Consider the following 22,859-nt stretch of genomic DNA (forward strand, 5'->3'; position numbering starts at 1 on the left):
TTCGATATAAACTCGCGTACGGCTTCAGTTTATTTTCGTTTAATCTGCTAAAACTAATCTACAACTTAATTATGGATCGCGTATCGTAAAAGCCGCGTCTGCCAGCCTTTTTTACGGCATGCATTAATTTGCATCGGGGAGAGCCTTTTAAAGTTCATCCTGCCGCGTTCTGCGCGATGCGATCAAATATTCATAATGCGGATTAATCCGCTGTTTCCGTGTCCTGAATATTCCAATTCTTCGAGCTATGATGAACGCGCACCGAAAACGTAAATTTACTGCCCGTGCACCAATATTAAACATATGAACAACATAATGAAGTCAGTCTATAAAGTATGTATCGCTGAAATCATCGGAAAATTATAGATGTAATAAGCACTAAGTACTCATAATTATACTTAATACTTATTACGTCTACGCATAAAATCCTCCATATTTAGCAAAATATATGTGTTTATTGTTATCAACACTTGATTCTGTTAGCCTCATAGTTTTCAATTATTTGCACTATTTATAACTCGTGTTGTCTTTTGTTCAACATTATCTTTAATTAATGATTTTATAAGTCAATTGCGCAGAAACGATGTAGAATATAATAAGCAGGTGTCTCCAGAGTTAAAGCGAAGCAGTCAGAGTAAGCCGGAGTTGATCGAATAAAGAGAATTAGGGGTAAACGCGATTAAAGGGATAGCGGATGGGGAAACATCGGGCTCGTCGCGTCGAAAAAGTTAGCGACGCGCCGCCGTCGCGGTTGGGGGACGAGGGGTCGTCGATCATGCAGCCCGGATGCAGGATCAGACGATCGCGGAAACTTACGGCGTGGCTGGCGAACGAAGCCGCGAAATTAATCCCGCAGGAACGCGCGAGCGGAGGACGCGGATAGGCTCGTCGGCGGGAACGGCTAATGGAATTAGCCCGCGAAAAGTCAGCGGTAGTTGGGCGATAGAGGGTATATGTATAGAAAAACAGAGGTATATCCTACTCTCTCTTCCTTTGCCGTCTTGCTGTGACAAGCTCGGGGTGTCGTGTACGCTATCAGTGTTAACTATCATTCGGTGGACTGGTGTTTTTAGCATAATCTCGCGAATGATTGTTACGGGCGGGCGAGTACGATATAAATGATATCCGCGAGGCACGCGAAGGATATGCCGTCTGTGTAAATCAAGCGGATTATGTCACTTGAACAAAACTCCTTCCCTACATGATGTATGTCGCATATCTTATTACATGTGATACGCGTATTTTATTACACCTTATAGATATTCATCTGCTCTCATGAAGAAACGTTTTCTTAAAATACCAACGTTCTCTAAAGCACGACTGTTACTCTGTAGTCTTTCTTATAAAGTTATCAATGATTTAATTCTCTTGGTTTCTCTTGGACGTTGAACGTTTGGCCGAAATTGATTAATTGACGATCTTGCAGACTCGTGTGAAATTGGATTCGAATGAGATCTTCCGAAAATTAGCAATTGTTCAACGATCATACATGTGTATCGGAAATCTGGTTACTTAGAAAAATCCATCCAGTTCGCGATTTAATATCGTTCGCGGGGAGAGGGAGGTAATGCGGAAATTAATGTTCACTTTGTGACGTGAACATCTCGTGAATCTACCTAAAATCCAAATTCTCGGGGTCATTCGCAGCTCGCTCGCAACCCGGAAATTGCATCAATTATTCGAGAAAGCCAGAGCTCGGCCGCAAATTGCGCGTTCTCGTCGTACTATCCCGCCGATGGAGCTCGCATTATTGTGGAAGTCCGGACAGACAGAGAGAGAGAGAGAGAGAGAGAGAGAGAGAGAGAGATGGAAGGGAGATGGAGAGACATGGGAGAGAGCTGAGAGGAGAGGACGCAGATAGAAGCCAAGGTGGGAAAGAGGGACTAGAAGGGTGCCTAATGCGGGGAATAAACCATTAAACTGTACTCAGCCGGTGCTCGACTGATTATAACTCGTTAGGGCTGCACGACATGTGTGCATTAACGGAATTATCGCGGGTTACAACGCGTTGCAACCCCTTCCAGAAAGATTGCGTCTCTTTCACGTGTGAATTCCGCTGCATTCCCGCGAGATCCGAGCCGGGGGATAATCGAGGGGGGATTATACTTTCTACCATAAGAGAACCGAAGTTATGTGACCTCGCCTATTTTAGAAAACAAGTAGGTGTTTCCCGCAAAATAGGTGGGGCCAATGTTTGCGAGTCTCGAGTAAAAGGAAGATTTTATTAATGTAGCATTTTGATAAATCTCTCTCTCTCTCTCTCTCTCTCTCGAAGCTTGCCAAAATCATCACGATGGAGAAATATAATCGCAAATACAAGCGCAAGTTAGACAATACGTAGTAGTAGTAGCGTATGAAATTTCAGAAAATAAACGGAGGTGTATTATTAAGACATTTTTTTCGACTGCGCACGTTCGAAGTTTCCTGCGAACGAAAAGAGAGAAAGAAATGAAGAAGAAGTTACGAAAAAGAGCTACGGTCACGTTCCGGTGCTCCGAGATGGAACGTGCAAGTGGGAAAGTGCAGCATGTCGAGATGCCACGTGAGATACGGGGGGTATATGCTGCACGGAGTAAATCAACGTGCTAATTTTTTGGCTCCCAACTTGATTCACGTGGAATTTCAAATGTCGACTTTATCGCGAGACGCTCGAGGGAAGTAGTATTTTTTTATTTTTTTATTTTTTTATTAAATTCTTTCGCAAGTTTTTTCATTCCCGCCGGATTAACGAACGAAATGAAAATGAGAAAGAATGCGTATATCTACATATTTCTCATTAATCATAAAAATAAAAATAAAAAAAATATATAGAGCATCCTCTTTTTTCGAAACTTTCGGGACATTTTAATGCTTCTATTTTCAGGCCCCCTGACGTAGATTGGGTCGTGAAATATCTAGATACGCGATTCCAATCTAGTGCAATTGCCGGAGAAGAACTGCGACGCGGTAGAGCGGCGTGAATAATGCAAGGCCTTCGCACACTCGTTGTGTCTGTCGTCGATTATTAATAGTCGGATCGGACGTATCGCGCCGATAAGCCGCCGTGAAATTTTCAAACGCTCCATAAAACAAAGAAGAGACGAGTCTATCCATAACTGGCCGATAATGAGAGACATCGTGCGCCACTTGTTGCTCTCGTTCCGTGTTCTAATCACCGAAGCCGCTACGCCGGTAATACGGTGCGATCCTTATACTTTTCCCAGCGGAGGGTCCGCCGCGGACTCCGAGCGCACATTAATCGCTATTAATTAGCATCGACAGGCCGCAATTCCGACTGGGCACCGGGTGATTTATACCGACATGCTCATTTTGGATCGGATTTGTCATCCATAATTTGGCGCCGTTAAAACGGTATCGCGTCATTTCAGCTTCTCGTCTATCCTCATTTCCACTTTCGACTATTTTTGTGGTACAATAATTTAACGTCGAGCTTTATACATATAAAGAGCGATACGTTTTTATAATTTAATATCCAAATTGCTATGAAAGAAATATTAGAAGAGTGAATGCTCTGAAATTGTGAGCTACGAAATTATACCGTATTGATCAGTGTCAGGATTTTATAGACAGTGCGACAGACACTTTTATACATGACACGGGAAATTTACATTTAAAATACACGCCGGGTTTGCCGCAAAGCGAGAAAACTAACGGATTTCCCTGTCAAGTGGTATTTACGGAATTATCCCGTGTGCATTGCAGCAGCCCATGCGTCCCGCTAATTACAGCTAATTTCCAGCACCGCAGCCCGGTATCGGCGAACGAAAACGACCGGGGGATTCTGCGACAGACACGAGCCCCGGTAATGGACCTCGTCTCGATGCGCTTCCGGTTATTATCGCTCCTCCAGCGCGTTACAGGTGAGCGCCCCGCGGGAGAGGGAATATGGCTCGCGTTTATCTCTGCGATTCACAGCACCGACATCGCAGCACGGCCATCTGGACCGTCGCGTTGTTTTCCCTGTTATCGAATACGCGGGGTCTCTCTCGATTGTGGGAAAACATTTCCCCCGCTTTGCTGCGAACGTCTGCAGTCGCCACGATTGGTTTTTAGTTCCGCAGTTTCAACCCGTAAAAAGCGTAAAAGGAATGAAACGGGAAGAATGGAGGTATAATAAAAAGTAAATAAGGACGCGGTATTTTAAAAAGAGAACAGGTAGAAGATCGACGATGTTAAATATGAGATTGCAGAATTAAAAGTGCAATAAATTGGATAAATAAGCATAATAAATATATAAATTAAGTAATATAATAAACATGATATTAAGTAAACATAAGTAATATTATACTTATGTTTACTTGATATTATTATTTTACGGCAGTTTTGCGTTTTTTAATTTAGATTTTCCAAAGTTATCGACGTCTTCCGCAATAAGTGCGCGTGCAGTGCGTCTAAACTTAAATAAATATACTTATTTAAATTAGAACAATGATACAACACGCGGGGAGTGACGGCGACGGCGATGCTCTCGGATCCGAAACGAGACAGACAGGCGGATAATTAATTTGTCGTGTTTATGATTCATGGGGAACGGATTTCCATCGCAAACACCCCGCCATTATGATACGATCGCTCCATTGTCCTTACGTCGAATCAGGCCGGCGCCGTATATCAATCGGCCATTCTGATCGAACAGGTGCGATCGGAATGAGATGCGCTCGCGTACGGCCCTCGTAAATTATGCCGATCCGCTCGCCATGCGTGACGTCCGCGATTTGTTGCGGGATGCAGTTGCGGCCGAATGCATAATTCCACGCGCGGCAGATCCGTCCGTAATGCCGGCGTGCGGTTGCGGTTCGGACCTGATAAAAACGAATGTAAAATCAGCGCCGCGATCGATATATGCAGAATTTAATCATGTCGATTTCCCGCCCGTGCGTTAATAGTGTAATTAGCCACGCGTAATAAATCGGAACGAATCACCGGCGAAATCGGTTTTTTAAGATGTCATAAAACGTAACGTGATACATTTACTGTATTATATAAGTATATTACTTTATTATTATATATTCAACGGTGCAATCGAACTATAAATTATAATTCTGCAACATATTAATTTTTTCCGAAAGAAATTTTCTTTTTAACAGCTACACCTAAATGTACACCACGGGAATTATTTGCTTGTAAATTGTTTGAAGTAACTTATATCAAAATTACGAGTTCTCCGGTTTATTCCGAAGCATTCTCTGTATGCTCAAAGTTCTCTCTCTCTCTCTCTCAAATTTCCGGGGGCACCAGCGTGTTTCGAACAGAGTTCAGAGCAATCGAACGCGTCGTCCAAACTCTCGCGGGATTGTCTCGTCTCTCCTCCTTTTTCAGCCTCCGGTCCCGCGCCCTCCCGATGCAACTGCAACCGGTCGCGTCTCTCTCGGGATCTCTCGATTCCGAAATAAGACCTCGCCGGCCTTCTCAGTGGCAATTCTCGAACGAAATACTTATGGCTCGAAAAGTTCTTCGTCGCTGTAACTTTGTGTATATGTATATGTATATGGGTTTGTGTGTGTGTGTGTGTGTGTGTGTGTGTGTGTGTGTGTGTGTGTGTGTTTTGCACGCGACTCTTACACGACGGCAAGCTTGTCGCTGCCGATCTCGCTCGATAGCTCGATCGGATTTAATCAAGCGGAAGGAGAAGTGCAATCCGGGATGCACCAGGCAGGAACGGAGGAAGAAAGCTATGCTCTTCCTTCCGATATCTCATCGTTATAAATGTTTCGAACTCAGACGTACTGTGTTTTTTTTTTTTTTTTTTTACATAAATACATTATTGAGATCTTTCCTTTTTATATTTTAATTTTTTATTTTACATCATTTATTTGATCTATCCTACATGACAACTTACGCATTAAAGATATGTATTGAATGTACATACCGAATATACGTATCAAAATTCATCGCGCTGATTCCGTTCTGAATTTTGCCTCATATTCAGGTGAATTCTAAACGAGTTGCATATAACGGAATTGCGAAGTTAAAAAGAGCTTATGCAGTTATTTTGAGCAGTTTGGAAATAATTGACATCACCTTTTTTTATTCAATTTTATTTGCTTTATCCAAGAATTGTAGTTAAAATGATCTCAGTATCCGGGAAATATTTCATTTACATTTTAAACAGAAAAAAAACCAATAATTTATTTTGTCACTCTGTCGAGCCATGTCAGCGAATTTCTTTCAGTCTATTTTTATTAAAATCGTGGCTTTTTATACTTGTACTAAAGATTCACAAAGAGATAAAACAAATCATTGTTTTTCCTGTTTCAAATATAAAAAAAAATATTTCCCGGATACTGATTAGAATTTTAATTATAGATTTTCGGATTCAGCAAGTAAAATTGAGTAAGAAAAAAAAGGTGGGTTCAACGATTCCTGCGTGCTTCCCAAATTAAAAGTGCTTAGACTCCTTTGAGCCATAAATGCGGCAAAGCTTTTATGTAACATCCGCTCGTTTTGCGCTTCCGTGCGGCGTTCTGCACTCGCATCTGTGACGGATTCGCTGCAATTGCGATCGACACTCGCAAGGATCTAATTAGTCGGCCGACCCCTTTTCTCGGCGCCTTGTTTCATCTTCCCCGGCCGTCCGAGGGGACGGCGAGAGCAAAGAAGGCGTCGGAAAAAAAGTTGAACAAGCGAAGGCAAGAGGAAGGGGCTCGGGAGGTGCCATTGTCTTCCACCACCGCAGGATCTCGTTAGCCTACTTTTCGCCCTCTGTCTCTATTTCTCTCTCTTTCTCCGTTTCCATCCTATGATCCTCCAGGCGTACGTCGTTTTCCTTTCCGCGCGTAACGCACGTCTCTCCGCTTTTTTTTTCCGCTTAGATAATCACTCTCCCTTCGAACGCCGCCCATTTTCCGCCTATTATCGTCGCCCCTCTCTTTTAACCCGCGCCCACATCATTTTGTTCTCAGATCTTCCCTCCTCCTTTTTGCCCAAGCCTTTCGCTTGCCACATTATTCCGATATTTTCGCAAAGCTACCCGTATTGTTATCTTCAAACTTATGCATCGAAAGTTAGTCTTTAATCCGATATGCAATGCGCCTGCATTATGCTACACGTAATGATTCTCGTGTATGCGATTTTTCAGATCGTTTTTTACGTAACTTTTACGTAAAATTTCCTTTACGCCATACCTTTTATGTCCGTTTCTTTATTGTAAAACCTGTCGATACAAAACCGTAACCATAACAGTGAATTAATTCGGATGATTTGTTTTGCATGTTGCACAACAAAAATATAATTTTAAAAAATATTAACATTTCGACGTTTCTTTGCACTGTATAGACACATCAACTTCGAAATGAAGTAATACAACTTCCTTAAGTTTATTTTTAAGATGTTCGTTTACGTTCGAGACGTTTGCTTTCTAAGGCTGATACGGCCAATTTGAAAAATTCTTTAACCAAATTAAATCTTACATCTTACGAAACCCCGTTAAATCCCTGCGCGTCGAGTGTTAGTTAACATATAAAATTCGCTGAAGTAGACATTGTTTAGGGAAACACAATCTCGCTCTCGCCTTCGCGTGCCGCGTTTATTGCCGTATATTTCCTCTTCGTCGGGGCAGCGGAATAAGGCTCTATCTTTTTAACGACGGAAATTTCGCGATCGTTCCGCGAGCGGTTACGAGGCGAGGCACGGCCAGCGACGAAAACGCCTGTAACTAGCTGCTCCCTCTCGGTCAAAGTGCTCTCCAGTCTAGTCGAGAGCCATAACCGTAACTATTCTGTACAGTCCCGTGGAACAATGGCTGTTCCACAATAATAACAACACGACGCGGCCGCAATAACTTCCACGTTCGCGCGCGCAGCGGTGCCGAGAGGTGGGCGAGACTTCCAATTTTTGAATCCTCCTGTGAGAGAGAAAAATATCCATACCGACGCAGGATGTCTCCGCAAACATATTCGAAATTATACGCGCGAGAATGTCCTCATTTAAAGATCTTTTTTACTGACAAAAAAATCATGCAAAATTGCCCCTTCTGTACCAGGTACAATTTCCTTTAAACACGGAAAGAACGATTTTGTCGAAAGGTCTAAAAATTTGGCTAAATACAAATCTGAAAATAATTTTTTATTTAATCATCAAAATAATTTGTTGGAAACTGATAAGCATTGCTATAAAACGTTTTGATATTCTAGCAATCATTTTGACTCTGGCACAAAATTATTTTGATTATTGAAGAAAAATTATTTTCACAGATCTGGATTCAGCAAAATTGTACTTTCCGCGCAGGCACGGACCTATATTAATTATTAGCAGAAAAATATCGCCGCAGACCGCGCTTCAGGCACCACTGCGCGACGTGACGTGTCGCATGCATCGCGGGATCAACGGGGACTCACACCCGGCGGATTTCCGGAAATTGGCGGCTTTCGGAATTCGCGAAAACGCGAAACGGTCGCGCGCGCGCGCGCGCGCGGATATTGCGCGTGCTGTCTCTAGCGTGCGCGCTATTTCGATGCAAATAACATCGATAACGCCGGCGGTCCACGGCGAGGTTCCATGGCACTATGGCTTCGTGGCCGTTGGAAGAATGTTCTCCGAGGGCGATTCGAGAGGAGGGTTGTTTCGTCGGCGATGAAAATCAATTCGCCGCCCCGCCCCGTGACGATCGGTTTGTCGATCTCGGGGAGCGCGCGCCTCTTCGGGGAGATCGCCACCGAACTCGCTGCACGGCATCCTCCTGTTCCTCGCTGCATCTCTGTGTAGATGCTAAGACCCACATTACGGCACTCTATCCTACGTACACGAACGTATATGTACACTCGGGGCACGGAGCGAAACAGAATGCGGAAACAGAGAATGCGAGCCCGGGGAGAGAAATATGAAGCCTTCGGGATACGACGTGGCCCCGTAAACGCTTTTATCCCGCGCGATATTTGCAGTGGATCTTCGGTAGCTCCCTGTCTAAAAGGTGGGAGGAGAGCGCCGGCGATGATCGGCGCGAGGGAGTCTGCTGCAAGTCTAAAGGGACGGGCCGGCCAAGGGCTGCTCCGTTCCGCTTCGATATTATCGCGGGATTACGTTTAATACTCGGTCGTCGTTTATTAAAAGATCGCTCCTTTGTTCGCGCGCCGTGAAACTCGAGCGAGGAAACGGGAGAGCTCCGTTTAAGACGGGGAGTAGGCTGTGTCTCCTCGAAGCCATCGCCTGCTCGCGCGCGGAGATTAATTTTCTGGACGAGAAGAAGGCGAGAATTGGGATTTAATGTGACACCGGTCGATCGAGAGCCGAACGTTCAAAGACGCTTCGTAAAACGAGACGATCATTTGGATATAATTAGAAAATCTCATCGATGGCGTATTCACAGTCTTTTATAGTAATTTTCATTATTTTTATATTATAAATAATTTTCTATAAATAATTATTTTAAATAAATAATTATTTTAAAATAAATATTATCAATATTTACTTTAACGATGGAAATTTTGCGACCATTTCGCGATTTATATAAAATAAATATTAACATTTATTTTATAATTTATAATAATTTATAATTATATAACTTTAGAAATGCTATCTGTTATACGTGTAGATGAAATATTTTGCAAGTTTAAAAAAGAATATCATTATACTGTCTCAAAGAGGCAATTACTTGTTTTGTTTAAATATATGATTTTATAATTTTAAAAACATTTTTTCTAATTGTAAAATTTTAATTCTTGATTTTTCAAAAAAATTCTTGATGTTTTGTATTTTCGAGCATATTTTTTTTCCAAAGCGCATTATTCGATATTGTTAACACGTTCATACAGCCACATGAATTTTTCATTTCTTCAACAATGCCCGAAATAGATTTTCGGTGATTAAAAATCAACGGCATGTGTAATTATAATTACGTCGAAATATAAGATGAAGATCTAAAAAATGACGTTACACGCACGTCATCGAAAGATCTCTCTCAAGCCTGAAGAAACATTCGCGACCGTTAATCCGCGATTTACAAACGGCAGTTAATACGTTAATCGTAATCGCGCGCACGACCGTTGTTTGTTTGCACTTTCGACGATTAATACACGCGATTTATGCGCGGTTTATGCACACTCGCGGCAAATCGACGATAGCACGCCGATAGGACTTTCGTGTTTACAACGGCGAGGCGAGGGAGGGACGGAACGCCCGTCTACGCAATCGCGAATATCGGCGCCCGAATATTTGCGCCGGTGCGGTCGCTCGTTGGTGTAATGCAGCTCTCCACCTCCTCCTCCTCCTCCTCCCTGCTCCCCTACCCTCTGAAAATACACGCGTGTGCACACACGATATATCGGATATCCAACGCGGTCGGGGCAGTTTAGCGCGACAGTCGTTAACGGGGTGGCCGCGCCGGACTTGGCGATTTAACGTTCTAGGCGCGAACGCGCGTCGCGCCATACATATTTAGCGGCCTAATAATTAGGAGTTAATACACCTGAGCGGCATTATTTCAATTTAATGCCACGGCAAAATCGCAAATGTTCCCGCGCGCCCGCGCGAAATCACCGCTGAGAGACCGCGCCGCCGCGCCGCGTCGCAACATTGGACGTTTGCATAATTCGCGCTCTCTGCGTTTACCATCTTTGATCTTAACGCGATAGGTATAAATCCCCGTTTACTACGCTTTACGATAAAGAATCCTCGAGCGTTTTATTGACACGCCGCTCGCGCAAAGAACCGATCGTAAACTATAAATCTGAGATCTCGATAACTGCAGGGTGCGATAAAATAGGAAAAATATATACAGTCAACTAATCTGATCGATATCTTGAATGAACACTTTTGGTTTATAGTCTTTGACATACTGAAAATTCTTCTTATCGTGTCGTGCTTTATTTCATTGCGCAATAGGTATTTGCAGGACAATACACTGATACGAACGGATAAACGAGGGACAATGGCTCAAAGATAACCCGGCGTCTCCCGGTTCTCCAAAGCCTGAGGCAACGAAAAAAAAAAAACATGCATATTTGTTACGAAAAGTTTCGCGTTGGGCCGCGAGTTTAATATGGAGGATAAAAGGAAATGCTCGCGTTTCCTCGACACCTTTACACGAGAAGGAGGAGGAGCAGGCGCTATTTAACAGCGGGCCGCACAATGCCCGGACATATTAGCGTATACGCGGAAAAGAGGACCGGCCGCCGCGCCGCGTCGTTGCGTGCCGCGCACAATGGAGATTCGGTTTTTGCGCCGGCGATGAATACGCGGTCCCGGTGCCGCGCGGTGCAAAAACAAGCTGTTAGATCCGCACGACGACAATTATTTCGTGCGGACGCGCGGACACAAGAGGAGCGAGTGCGAGTGCGGGCATTATTCGGGCGAGAGTGCAGACGGCCGGGCGCGCTCGAGGACCCTCTCGGTACCCTCCCCGTCTCCCTCCCCCCTCCACCCCTCTCCTCCTTCCACTCACTTGTACACGCGTTTCGCGCGCGACGGCAGGTCATAACATGCTGTACGTTTTGTTGTCGCGCCCCTTCATCCGCTGTTAATGATCACGTATACGTTGCTCGCGGAAATTTTGCGTCGCACATGCCGCGCCGCGCCGTGCCGTGTCGTACATACATACGTGTCGCGTGCATGCGTGCGGCGCGCGCGCGGCTCCGGATCGTTCGGAGGCAAGAGATACGCGACGATAATATTTGTTCGCCCCCGAAACGTCGGGATCTGACGGGAGTGACAATTAAACGCGGCTACCACGGTTTGTCGAAATGGTCCAAGTCTAGAAAATTGTACGAAAAATGTTCCAACGTTTATCATAAATTTATATTTCCTCTTCGAAAAAGCAAAACTGAAAAAATTCGACACGAAGGGATTGTAATTGAAGCCGAGAAAGCTGCACGCCAGCATGCTTTCGATAAAATTGGAGGCCTATAATTTTCATTCTTATATATTCATTTTAATCTAATTTAGATACATATATTTCGACACAAACATAAATTATAGATTATTACATATTCGAAATAATGTTTAAAAAATTCAAATGTTATCTTTTATTGAAAACTGTAATTTTAAGAAAATTAACTTTCTATTTAAAAACATTTTTTACAACCAATAGTGTTTAAACAAAACTCGACATGTCACTTGTATTTTTCTATACATAATTATCTCTAGACGAATAAATTGATCCTATTGTAATGCTGAATGCGAACGTTTATAATTGAGAGATATGAAATTAAATTAATAAGTTCCCTTTTCACTCGACGTGCTTTTTAATAATCGCACGAAAGTAATTCTATCCGGGCCGCTCTTTTCTCTCGGCGCTCTTACAACCTTTTCTTATATTAAGCTTTCCCGACATGAGCACTCCACGAGATCTACCCACCGTATATATTCCACGTTGCACCAGGTCACGGATACGCCTGACCCGACTGCGCTATATTCGGAGGACACGGGCATACGTGGTATACCTATAGCAAACATTAGGAATAATCCTGCCGCAGCTATGCGACATACGTACGATAATAGTTATTACCATCCCTTCCCGTTGTACGGAAGGGAAGCCGTTCTGCCGCTCGTGATATCCCGGCGATACAGCACACGCGAGCGAGAGCCGAGCCCCGCGCGGAAAGGTAATCAACGCCGACTGAAATTTCCACGAGGGCGGTAAAATCTTTCGCGGTAACATTAAACCGAGCGAGAGAGCGAGACGGATCCTTTTCCCTTCATTGCGAGAAAGAGAAGAAGGTGGAGGAGGAGGTAGAGAAGGAATAGGAGGAGGAGGAGGAGAAGGAGGAAGAGGAGGTAGAGGAGGAGGTCGTAATCAGACGGCTCCGAGAGGACGAAGACGACGACGACGACGACGTGGCGGAGAGCAATTTTCCGTTGAGAAACCCGCTTGCACCCGCCGCCTTATTACTCTCCCCCTCCTCCTCCTCTTCCTCCTCCTCGCAGTCCCGCCGCGTGGCAGGACGAGAGAAATCCTTTCCATCCACTCGAATCTTCTCCCTTTCGCGCACAGTGCATCGACGGGGATCCTTATTGCTTCCTCCGCCGACCGACACTTGGCTAGCAAACGACAGGGATATCCTACCTATAGCTACCTATACCGGTCGCCGGAATTCCGACGTCCTCTTTCGGTTGTCGATAGAGTGTTTTAAAGCGCCGGCTGATTTTTATAGCGTCGGAAGGAAGTGAACATCCTTTCTCGTCATGCTGGGACTTCCTTCGCGTTTCCATTCGCGTTTTTATGGACCCTCTTTTTTTTATCGCGGTTCGGAGTTCAGAGAGTTTTACGTTTGACTTTCGTATTCTATAGCGATTCCCGCGGCACGTCAGTATTAAAATTATGTAATATCAAGGTAAATTAGCACATTTGACATTTAATATTGTATATATAATATGTTCGACATAATGATTAAGAAAAATCAAATTAATATTAAAACTGATATCTCATTATCGTTCAACGCGTTTCTTAATTTTTTGTAAACTGTCTAATGCGATTTTCAAGTTATATATCGGTTCCATTTTATTTTCATATTTATTTTTGCTAATTATTATTATAATTAACATATTATAATTAGTTATTATAATTAATATTGTAATAATCTTGGGACTTACAATAGAAAAATCATTTGTATATTTTATTATTTTAAAAGTATCAAAGACCTTCACCGAAAAATAAGTTGAGTAACAGAAAATCAATATATAAATTGACATTAATTGGTATAAATTAAAATCTCTTCTAAAAAAAATCTGGAAGTTTTATTTTTATATCAATCCGCTTTTTCTCTCTTCATAATTATAAGTGAAATAATAATTTATTCTATAGACTGAGCAGTCAATTTAAACATGAAAGTAGCTTTACAGCCAATATTTATGATTCCTAATTTAATATTTCGAAATGCGATTAGACCGATTATTATTATTTTTTTTGTCAGATACTTACCTTCAATGAGCTGGTCCAGCATAGCGTAAATGTGAGAAGTCGCTTCGTCAGTCATGACCCAACCTCCGGTGGTCATTTCCAGTCGACCGTCCTTGACTAATCTTTTTATGACCATCTTCTTCGTCGGATGAGCACTGAAAATGAAGATAAAACTTCTTATGATAAGAGAAAATGAATGTGAATTTCAGAAAATATAGAATCGAACCTTTCAAACATTAGAAAGGTGAAAGGAGAAAGATGAAAGGGCCCTTTCTTTTAAAGAATTAATTACAATTGATAGAAAAAGTATAGAAATAAGACAAGAATGAATATCACAAATGTTTTAACTTTAAGTTTAACTAATAAAATTTTGTAAAAAATTCAAATATACAGATATTATGCTTAAATTCTGGCACAAATAAAAAATCGATTCTAAATGTAACGACCAATGAATGGATGAAGTTTACGCAGATGATCGTTCTTCACCGTAAATGATCGATCCGCGCTCGTCTCCGGATCAACGTCGAATTGAATCATTCTCGCGTGACTCGGTCTGACTCGCGTTTGTTTTATACCAGCTATCACGCAATTCGGGTTGCAAATCATATTTATCGCCACCGCCGCCGTCGCATTTCAGCCAGCCAGGATTTACGTGATTTGTGCGTCCGAGTGTTATGTACGACCTACATATCCTTCCCTATTCGAAGGTGGTTTCCACATTACGTCGTTTATGTCGGCCATAAAGCCGCCACGGATTCCACCTGCTATATGTCTCTCTCTCTCTCTCTCTCTCTGTTTTCCCAGGTGGCTAGTAGGTTGGTTTAAGGTCGCTAAAGCTAAGGTGGTTACGCCCAAGCCAAACTGGGGCGTTTTGAGGATGAGCTTTCCTCGACGCCGGTCTGTTTAAACTGCACCGGCGCCGATGTAATAAATTTTTTTATGCGCCGGATGCCGATACAATTTTCCTAGCGTTTTACGTTCTCAGAGCTTCGGTGCATGTCGGTGCAATCGGTCTGATTGATTATATACAAAATTTCAATGAACATTTCGAAATAAAGCAGAGAATAAAAGTGATTATTCTGAACTACAATTTTTTTCTACTTTCTTCCTCTCTTCGCGCTTTCTCTAAAAGTCCTGAGATAAAAAAAAATTTTTAATGTTACTAAACTCGTTAAAAGAAATTATGTGTCCTACCGTAGACTGTAATTGACCAAAATTAAAACCGATTATATAAATCTGATTTCAGAAGAGATCCGTAAAAATAAAGTTTTCTACAGAGTATGCAATAATTTCAGAAGAAAGAATGTAATTATTTTTTATGTGAAGTTGAGAGTTATTTGCAAAAATTTAAATTTCAAATGTAGAAAAGCATGTACATAACATTTCAACAACAGTCTATCCTGAGATTTTCAATCGGTTGCATATATTAGAACTACTTCTCATTTCTTCGCTGACTGCAGCTCTTCAGCTTCAATCGTACCCGACAATTCGCAAGCATCTCCACTTCCCGTTTCTGTGATCCAATAAAACCGTACCGATCCGCGGGGTGACTAAATCCACCGAATAAAAATTACTTTTGAGCAAACCTGCGGGATCTCATTCTGTCTCTAACAACTGGAGGAAAGTAATGAAAGCGAGCTACTCCCTCCTTCCCGACTCAGTGAAACTCATCTGGAACTTATCATTTTACCCGCTTCTCTCTCCCTCTCTTTCTCCTCACTTTTCTCGGAATCCACTCGTGACACTTCTCCGTCTTCTTCTTCATTCCCGCTTCATCCACGGCTTTTCCGCGGCTCGTTAAGAAGAGGCGGACCGTCACCCGCACCGTTGTTCCCGGGTTTCCGCTCCGTTCTTTCGAGCGCCAAGTGGCTCGAGAATCACCACCATCCAGTTGCCGATACGATCGCCCGCTCCCTCCTTCCTCGGCCTATTTCACGACAAATCCATTTCCGAGAGAGATGCTCGCGTGCGGGAAGTCTGCGGTTTACTTAACACGCGGACGCACGGAACGTTTGTCTTTAATTGGAAATGCAGAAGCCAATGGTCAACGTGCTAAAGCGTTTCTATCCTCGAAAGAGTGGAAGAAACATCGTCGATCGGCGAAAGCTCGAAATTCCCCAACGTGCGAGTAATTCGAATTTCGAAGATAGACAATGAGCGCTGCGGAACCAAACGTGTGCAATTACGCAAGGCTGTTAGCTTTCGACGTCGTTTATACCTTCATATAACGCTCTCTTTTCCACATTTTACAATTTCGAGAAAAGCTCGCGCGAGATTGCAGGGGAAAACTCGTAGATTACTTAACACACGAATGCGCGCTAACCGGTGTTTGTCTTTAATTACAAATGCAGAAGCCGACATTCGCATTAATGAGTCATCCCCTAAGAGAACCAGATCGTGGGAAAGCGATATTAATTATACCTCGTGAATTCTGAGAATAACAATCCGCTCGCCGCTTTATCGGAAATTTTTCCCGGGGCATCGCTTTAAAAATCTTATTCATTTTTTTATCTGTTTATTCTGCATAATTATCCGACTTATTATTATTTACTTCATTCCTTCTACAATACATTTAGCTATCTATTACACATTCAACTGTTTATTACGTTGATCAGAAAATCTTTTTATATATTTACGATGAATAAAATAAAAGACCTATGACCAACCTGATATTATTTATTCATTAGCTGCGTTATTATTATTATTATTATTATTATTATTATTATTATCATGCTAGCCTTCGACATTTTCAATTTAAACGTAAAGAGGGCGAAGTCTATTCGTTTTGTGTAAATATATTATGATTCGAAGAATATTTCTCGATGCATTTTTCGACGCGAGGCATTTTTGAGAAGCGTTTTCCTTCCTCTCTCTTTTACTCGGGAAATATTGCAAAACGCTTGATCGCGTATGCACATAGAATGCACTCACCTGTCCCACCACAGTGATAAGAACGAAACCTCGCTCCAGATAAAGGTCATGTTCGGCCACTGCTGCAGCTTCGAGACCATGTTATTTAGGATGCTCCTCGTGGAGCTGTGGAAGTACTGCTCGAATGTCTTCAGCCATCCCGGATCGGTGTGACTGTGAGGCACAAGGATAACCTGCAACAGAGAGAAACGCGATACCGTCGTGAGTTTTATCAGAAACGTGCCACAAATAGCAATATGCCGGGGCCGTGTAGGTTAATGCTGCCTTTCATGAAATATCTAGCGCATCCGGAAGCATTACTGAAGAGCCTCGGTAGAAGCAATAATTAATTGTAAAACGTGTCGGCGGAAATTCCCTGTAGCGAATAAAGATCATTTTTCAAATACGTTAAATGCTTAATGTAACATTAACCTACATATTCGTTTGTTTATGCGCAATCTTATTTTTATCATTCCTATTTTTGGTTTATTTAATGTAATCTGATTTTTATGTCTAACATAATTATATGCAATTCGAGATGTGTCCTTTAATAACTTATGACCCGGTTGTATTTAAACTGATTAATTAAGAGCGACGGGTTTTCGTTCAATTTCAAAAGAGGAAGGATGAATTTCGTTTTCTCAGAGATAAATGTTTGTTATTATAATAGATTTGATAATTTTCTATTAGTTAACGGCTACTTTACGTTGTTTACGTCACCAATCGCCAAAGAACCAATCGGACAGAATTTTAATCTGCGACGTGCGATCGAGGTGACGGCGCGCTGCCGCGCCGTCTCGCCAAGGTTCCCGCGTATCGACGGTCTCGCACTCGTTAATCAGGATCCTTCCAAGTGATCTATTACCGGGTAGCACAATCCACGGTCGATCTCGATTCTCCACGGCGCGCAGTCCGCGCTAACGTGGAGATTCGTTAATTAGCTCGCGCCGACACCGCGACATCGGCTTGACGACGTTATAACGACACGGTGTAATTGATACACTGCCGTGTCTCATCACTATTAATCCGCATTCGCGCAGTCGACGCGAATGGACGATGGTGGGCGCGCGCAGGGCCCTCGCAGAGACGATTTGCGCGCGATTTATTAGTTTACCTCTCGGCGGACTCGCGCTCTCTCCGGCCGCGGCGCGTTTCAAAAAGAGTGTTTCAATCTGTCTCGAGTATCGGGCGTGTCGATATTTGGAGTGGAGTGCGAACGACATTCCTCTTTTTTTTTCCACTCCTCACTCCCTGATGCCCCTCCACCCTCCACCCTCTCCGATCCATGCGGGCGCGTGTGCCATCGCGCGATTTTATTGCTGCTCGCTTTGTTGCTAATATCTCGCACTGGAATGCAATTAAAGCGCGACCGGATTTTTAACTCGCGAAAGAGCGGGAACAGGCGGATACGGTTGTGCGGCGGTACGACGCGGATGTCGCGCCCTTCTCGTTTGGAAACGATAATTAGTGCGATGTTAGTTACACCTCCCATAGTTTCAACCGCATTGCAAAAATTGAAAGTATAGCTTGACGCAGGAACGTGAGAAGCGAGACGTCTGATTAGTTTGGCTGTGATCCCACGTAATTACACTGGCAGTTAATTCGTGTTCCAGTTAAAGCCCGGCGATATTGTGTAATCTTCTAATTCATAATCGATAGGTCGCCTTTCATTATATATTCGTTATACCTATATATGTATGTATTCATATAGAGATTTCGATAGGCACGATAATTTCGATCGATTCTGGATAATTTGATCGTATTAACTATCTCTCTCTCTCTCTATCGATTTATCTATCTCTCGTTCTCTGTAATGATGTGGAATAGTGGAACGACAATGTCAATATCGCGTAATTGATATACATACCGCTGTAGCGAGTTAATAATTCAAATGACGTGAGATGCAACGTCGCGCTCGGCACAATACGCGCGATTTATTATGTGTTGTCGGCGGTGAATTTATGCAATTTGGGACGCATCAGCGAACGATAATGTCTCCGAGGTTCCAAGTTTGCGCTTCCTTCGATGCGCGAATCCGGCAAAGTGACACCTTCGACAGGTATCCGATCTTTTGTGGCACAATGAATTATACACGCTGAATTATTTCCACGCGGCTGTTACACAATTTTTAATTCTTGCAAACGAAAATAATGGTAACAATGTAAAATATTATGAGACAAATATAACGAACCGCGAGCGGCAGATTGCGATGACACTTTCATTTGGACGTATCTCCACCGAGGGAAAGTACAATTATTACGACTGTCATATAAATAAATAAAATATCATTATATATTACATTTCTGATTAAAATGTTGCATTCCCAATTAAAACGTAAAAAAATTTTGACTTTCCACGCTGGTTCTAAAAACGCAGCCGCAATCGTGCTCGGAAAGAGTGAAATAGACGCGGTTCGGTTTTTCGTTTCGCGAGCGGCAAGTACTTTTTGGTGAAGCCAGTCGGATATTTGATTTGCAAGCTACACAAGGCGGCGTAAATCTTTTAAGCGGGAATCAACTCACAGCGGTAACTGTCATTAGTCGTCGTCCCTCCGTGCGTTTCGTCCGAGCTCTGCGTTTTCACCGAGATTTCGAGCTCTCTGGCCACCGCCACCGCCGCCGCCGCCGCCGCCGCCGCCGCTGATCAAATTCGCGTCTGCCTTAATTTCATTTCGCGCTCACTACGCGGACAAATTGGAGCGTTCTTTCGCGCGGAACGCGCGCTCCCGAATTTGCGAAAGCTCTCTCGTTAATCAAAATTCGTTTCGCCGGCCGTATCCCAGTCGCGTCCGTTTCGCCACCCCTTCCACACGGCGACGGACAACGTTATTTCCCGGCGTATTGTTTATCGTTGATTATTTTCCGTCGGACGTTTATTCTCCCAAGGAAACGGGAATATTTTTTTACGAGTGATCGGGATTATCTTACGTCAACGATCGATATTATTTTAGAAGAAAAAAAATCAGCAATATAAATTGCATGTAATGACAAATGGTACTCTCCATTATTTGTACATATATTGTCAATGATATTTCATGTATTAATAGGATACAAAAATATAACATAATTCTATTTTATTGTTTAAATAATCTCATAATAATTATTAAATTTATTAATTTATTATGTGTATTTATATTGTAGATTATTATAATCCTAACTTATTATTTCCGTTTTCTGTAGCTGCATTATCTCTTTTCCATTTCTCTTTATAAAATAAGCTTTTTAGCTCTTTTTTGGTTTAAAAGACTAATTAAAAAAAATTTTTTTTTTTTTAATTTTACGTATGACAAAATTTGTAGTACTAATGTCAAGCGTCCAACTAACGTGAATGTGTAATTATTATTATTATTATTTACGTCACTTTTAAAATTCTGTGAACACATAAATCCTCACCTTCGTACGTGTGTTTGCCTTTAAAGAAATATATTTCATATAGTGCTCGATAAACAACGATTAAATAATGATTGAATAATTTAATTTAATCTACATATTCACAATATGTCTATCGTATATATACGGGCGGTAATCTTGATCACGACCCGTAGTCAAGGGCCAAGAGCGACGCGGAATCTATTTCACAGGACAAATAAGCGAAGTTGTCGGCAAGCTGCAGGCGGATACTCGGCTACATACATACGAGACGCACGGCAGCCAGGGGCTTATTGGTATGCATGAGACAAGCGCATCGGGTCATAGCGCCCCTTTAATACACCCTCCCTCGCCCTTTGCCCTCGCCTGTTCTCACCGGTCCACCACCCACGGCGTGCACAGGGCGGGCGGAGGAAGCGAGGGAGGGGTGAAGAGGGCACCGTTCCCTTTACCCGGTACGGCACGACCCCGGGTGTACTTTGTCACCTCGCCCGGTAACTTCGCCAGCTACTTGCTCGAATCGCTATTATCGTCCTTAACCGCGACACCGGGCGGGAAGATGGAGCGTGTACCGGGAGAGCGTGTACCTCGCCTTGGCGCGCAATCACAGCCTGCACCGGTATTATACTCGGGCGCGGGGGGACCGAATTGGAATTCAGATTGAAGCGTAAGGGAGGCGGTGTCTCGGTAGCGGTGGAAAGCAATTGCCGCGCCGTTAATGGCATCGAATATTAATACCGGGGCGGCGAGAGATAGAGCGACACCGCGCGTCCCTCGCGAGGACGCGGGGAGAAATTCTGGCTGGACTTACCGGACTTACGCGAGCGCAGGATGATCCTCCTGGAATAAGACGATCAGACTTTTAAATTGGGAAACCGCGTGCGATCGTTGTTCGAATCTATTTCCTCATCTCTCTTGCACGACAGAAAAGAGAGAGAGGGGGGGAGGGACGACGGCAAGGTGAGCGTGATGGCGAAAAGGTAATATCGATAAGCGAGAGGTATACGAGGACCGTAAAGTTTCGCGATCCCAACGCAAGCCTGCCGACGATGCTTAAGTGGATCGCGAGGGGGCGGTCGATCTTATAGGCGCGAGACTTCATCCCCGTCGTTCTGAACGTTGATCACGAGAGGCGCGCTCGTAAAAACGCGATGCGGATAAAAAATGGAGATGATCGCAAGAAGGTCGCAAGGAGTTTTGATGTACGAGTCTGACGATCCAGCCCTCATTTCATTACGTTGTATCTGTCGTTGGGTCGGCCGGATGAGGCAACCGACGGTAAGAGAGGTGACATTTTTCCCCGACTCGCTCCTGACTTTTTTACGAGCATCGGTCATATAACCGGAAAGAAGAAGCAAGATAACGAGAGGAGGGAGAGAGAAAGAGAGAGATGAGACGCGCGTCTCATCTCCTGCGGGTAACTTGTCGCGGATGATCTTGCGCGACGCGAAATTGCCAGTGTGTTGTTTGCGCGCGCTCCACTTTTTTTTTTACGGGTCGCCTCCAAGGAAAGTACGTCTCGATTGAGGTTAATCGAAACCCTATCTCTCCACCGTGCTCCTCGAGAATACAAATTTAGGAATCTCGTTAGAGCGACGCTACAATCGGTTCTGGGGACAAGATTAACGTCTTCGTCCGCGTCTGCATGCGGCGAATTCAAACGCCTCCATTGATTCTCGCAAGTGTGACGCGTGAGAGAAAAAAAAAGCTTGGCTTCTTTTAATAGTTAACATTAAATCTAGCTCATTCTAAAGTAGCTCTGATTAAAGAAAAAAAGACAATTACCATAATTAATGGAAACTAGCAGTTTTTCTTCTAATTAAAACGTGGAAAGATTACGTACGTGTATAAACATTTTTCATTCACTTCTACGATTTATGTAACTTTCCCGCCTTCCGTTTTTGTCCCACGACGTTATCAAATGGGACATGCTGGATGACGCAAAGTTTTATTTTTGTCCGTTTTGTTATATATATATATATATCTGCGCAAAAAAAAACGCGACACGAAAAAAAATTGTAGTTAGGAAGAACGCGGGTCCATATGTCTTCTCGTTGATCTCGTTATTAAGACAAAAAAAATTTAGCCGAGGGACCATTAACACCGTAACAAACCACGGAACTTTTCGAATCTCCCAACGGTAAAGACCAAACTTCGGGAATATGTAGCTACCGGCTGCAACTTCCATGCAGTTTCGCGGTAACGTATAAATAACTCTCTTAAGAAGTTCGCGGCATTACATACGCCATGGAAAAATTGTTAAGTATAATCACGCCTCACGCGCGGGCTTTATCCTATGAGTAATAACAATAGTTATTCGGAGCAATGCCTTGGAAATTCTGTATCATTTTAATCCCACTAAAAATTTGTTCTGTAATATAAGCCAGCATAAATTTGGCCTCTAAATTCTGTTGTGTAAGATTTATCGTTTAACTGAAAAGGGCATCTTACGTTTCGCCAAGACGCCGCAGTGTTGTTCGCCACGGAAGATTGGCTCGAACAGTTACTACCATTACTTTTCGATATTTCCAAACAGCGGTATTTCCTATATTCATCCGCGCGTTCGGCGAATGGATACAAACATTCGCGCACCGCAATTCCGATTGGCCTCGAAAGAAGGAATGTGACGCGAAGTTGGCTCGTCTCACCTATTTCTCCCGTAGAAATGCAAATAATCCCGAGTATTTTCTCCCGGGTGAGACCCGGGCCCGCACTTTGTTCGCGGGGCTTTGAATGTGTATCTCCGGATT

The 22,859-nt window shown here is 43.2% G+C and overlaps 1 protein-coding gene across 1 annotated transcript in view; it reads right to left on the reverse strand.

Annotated features, from left to right (window-relative positions):
- Positions 1–22,859, reverse strand: part of LOC105454923 (alpha-mannosidase 2) — a 79,623-nt gene that overhangs the window by 7,792 nt on the left and 48,972 nt on the right. Inside the window, exons 3-4 of the mRNA XM_011697902.1 lie at positions 16,763–16,935; positions 13,853–13,986 (exon numbers count right to left, since the gene is read on the reverse strand). Of these exons, the coding sequence (XP_011696204.1) occupies positions 13,853–13,986; positions 16,763–16,935 (307 nt within the window). The remainder of the gene's footprint in view (positions 1–13,852; positions 13,987–16,762; positions 16,936–22,859) is intronic.

This window comes from Wasmannia auropunctata, unplaced genomic scaffold, assembly GCF_000956235.1.
Source record: "Wasmannia auropunctata unplaced genomic scaffold, wasmannia.A_1.0 LD335972.1, whole genome shotgun sequence".
NCBI lineage: Eukaryota > Metazoa > Arthropoda > Insecta > Hymenoptera > Formicidae > Wasmannia > Wasmannia auropunctata.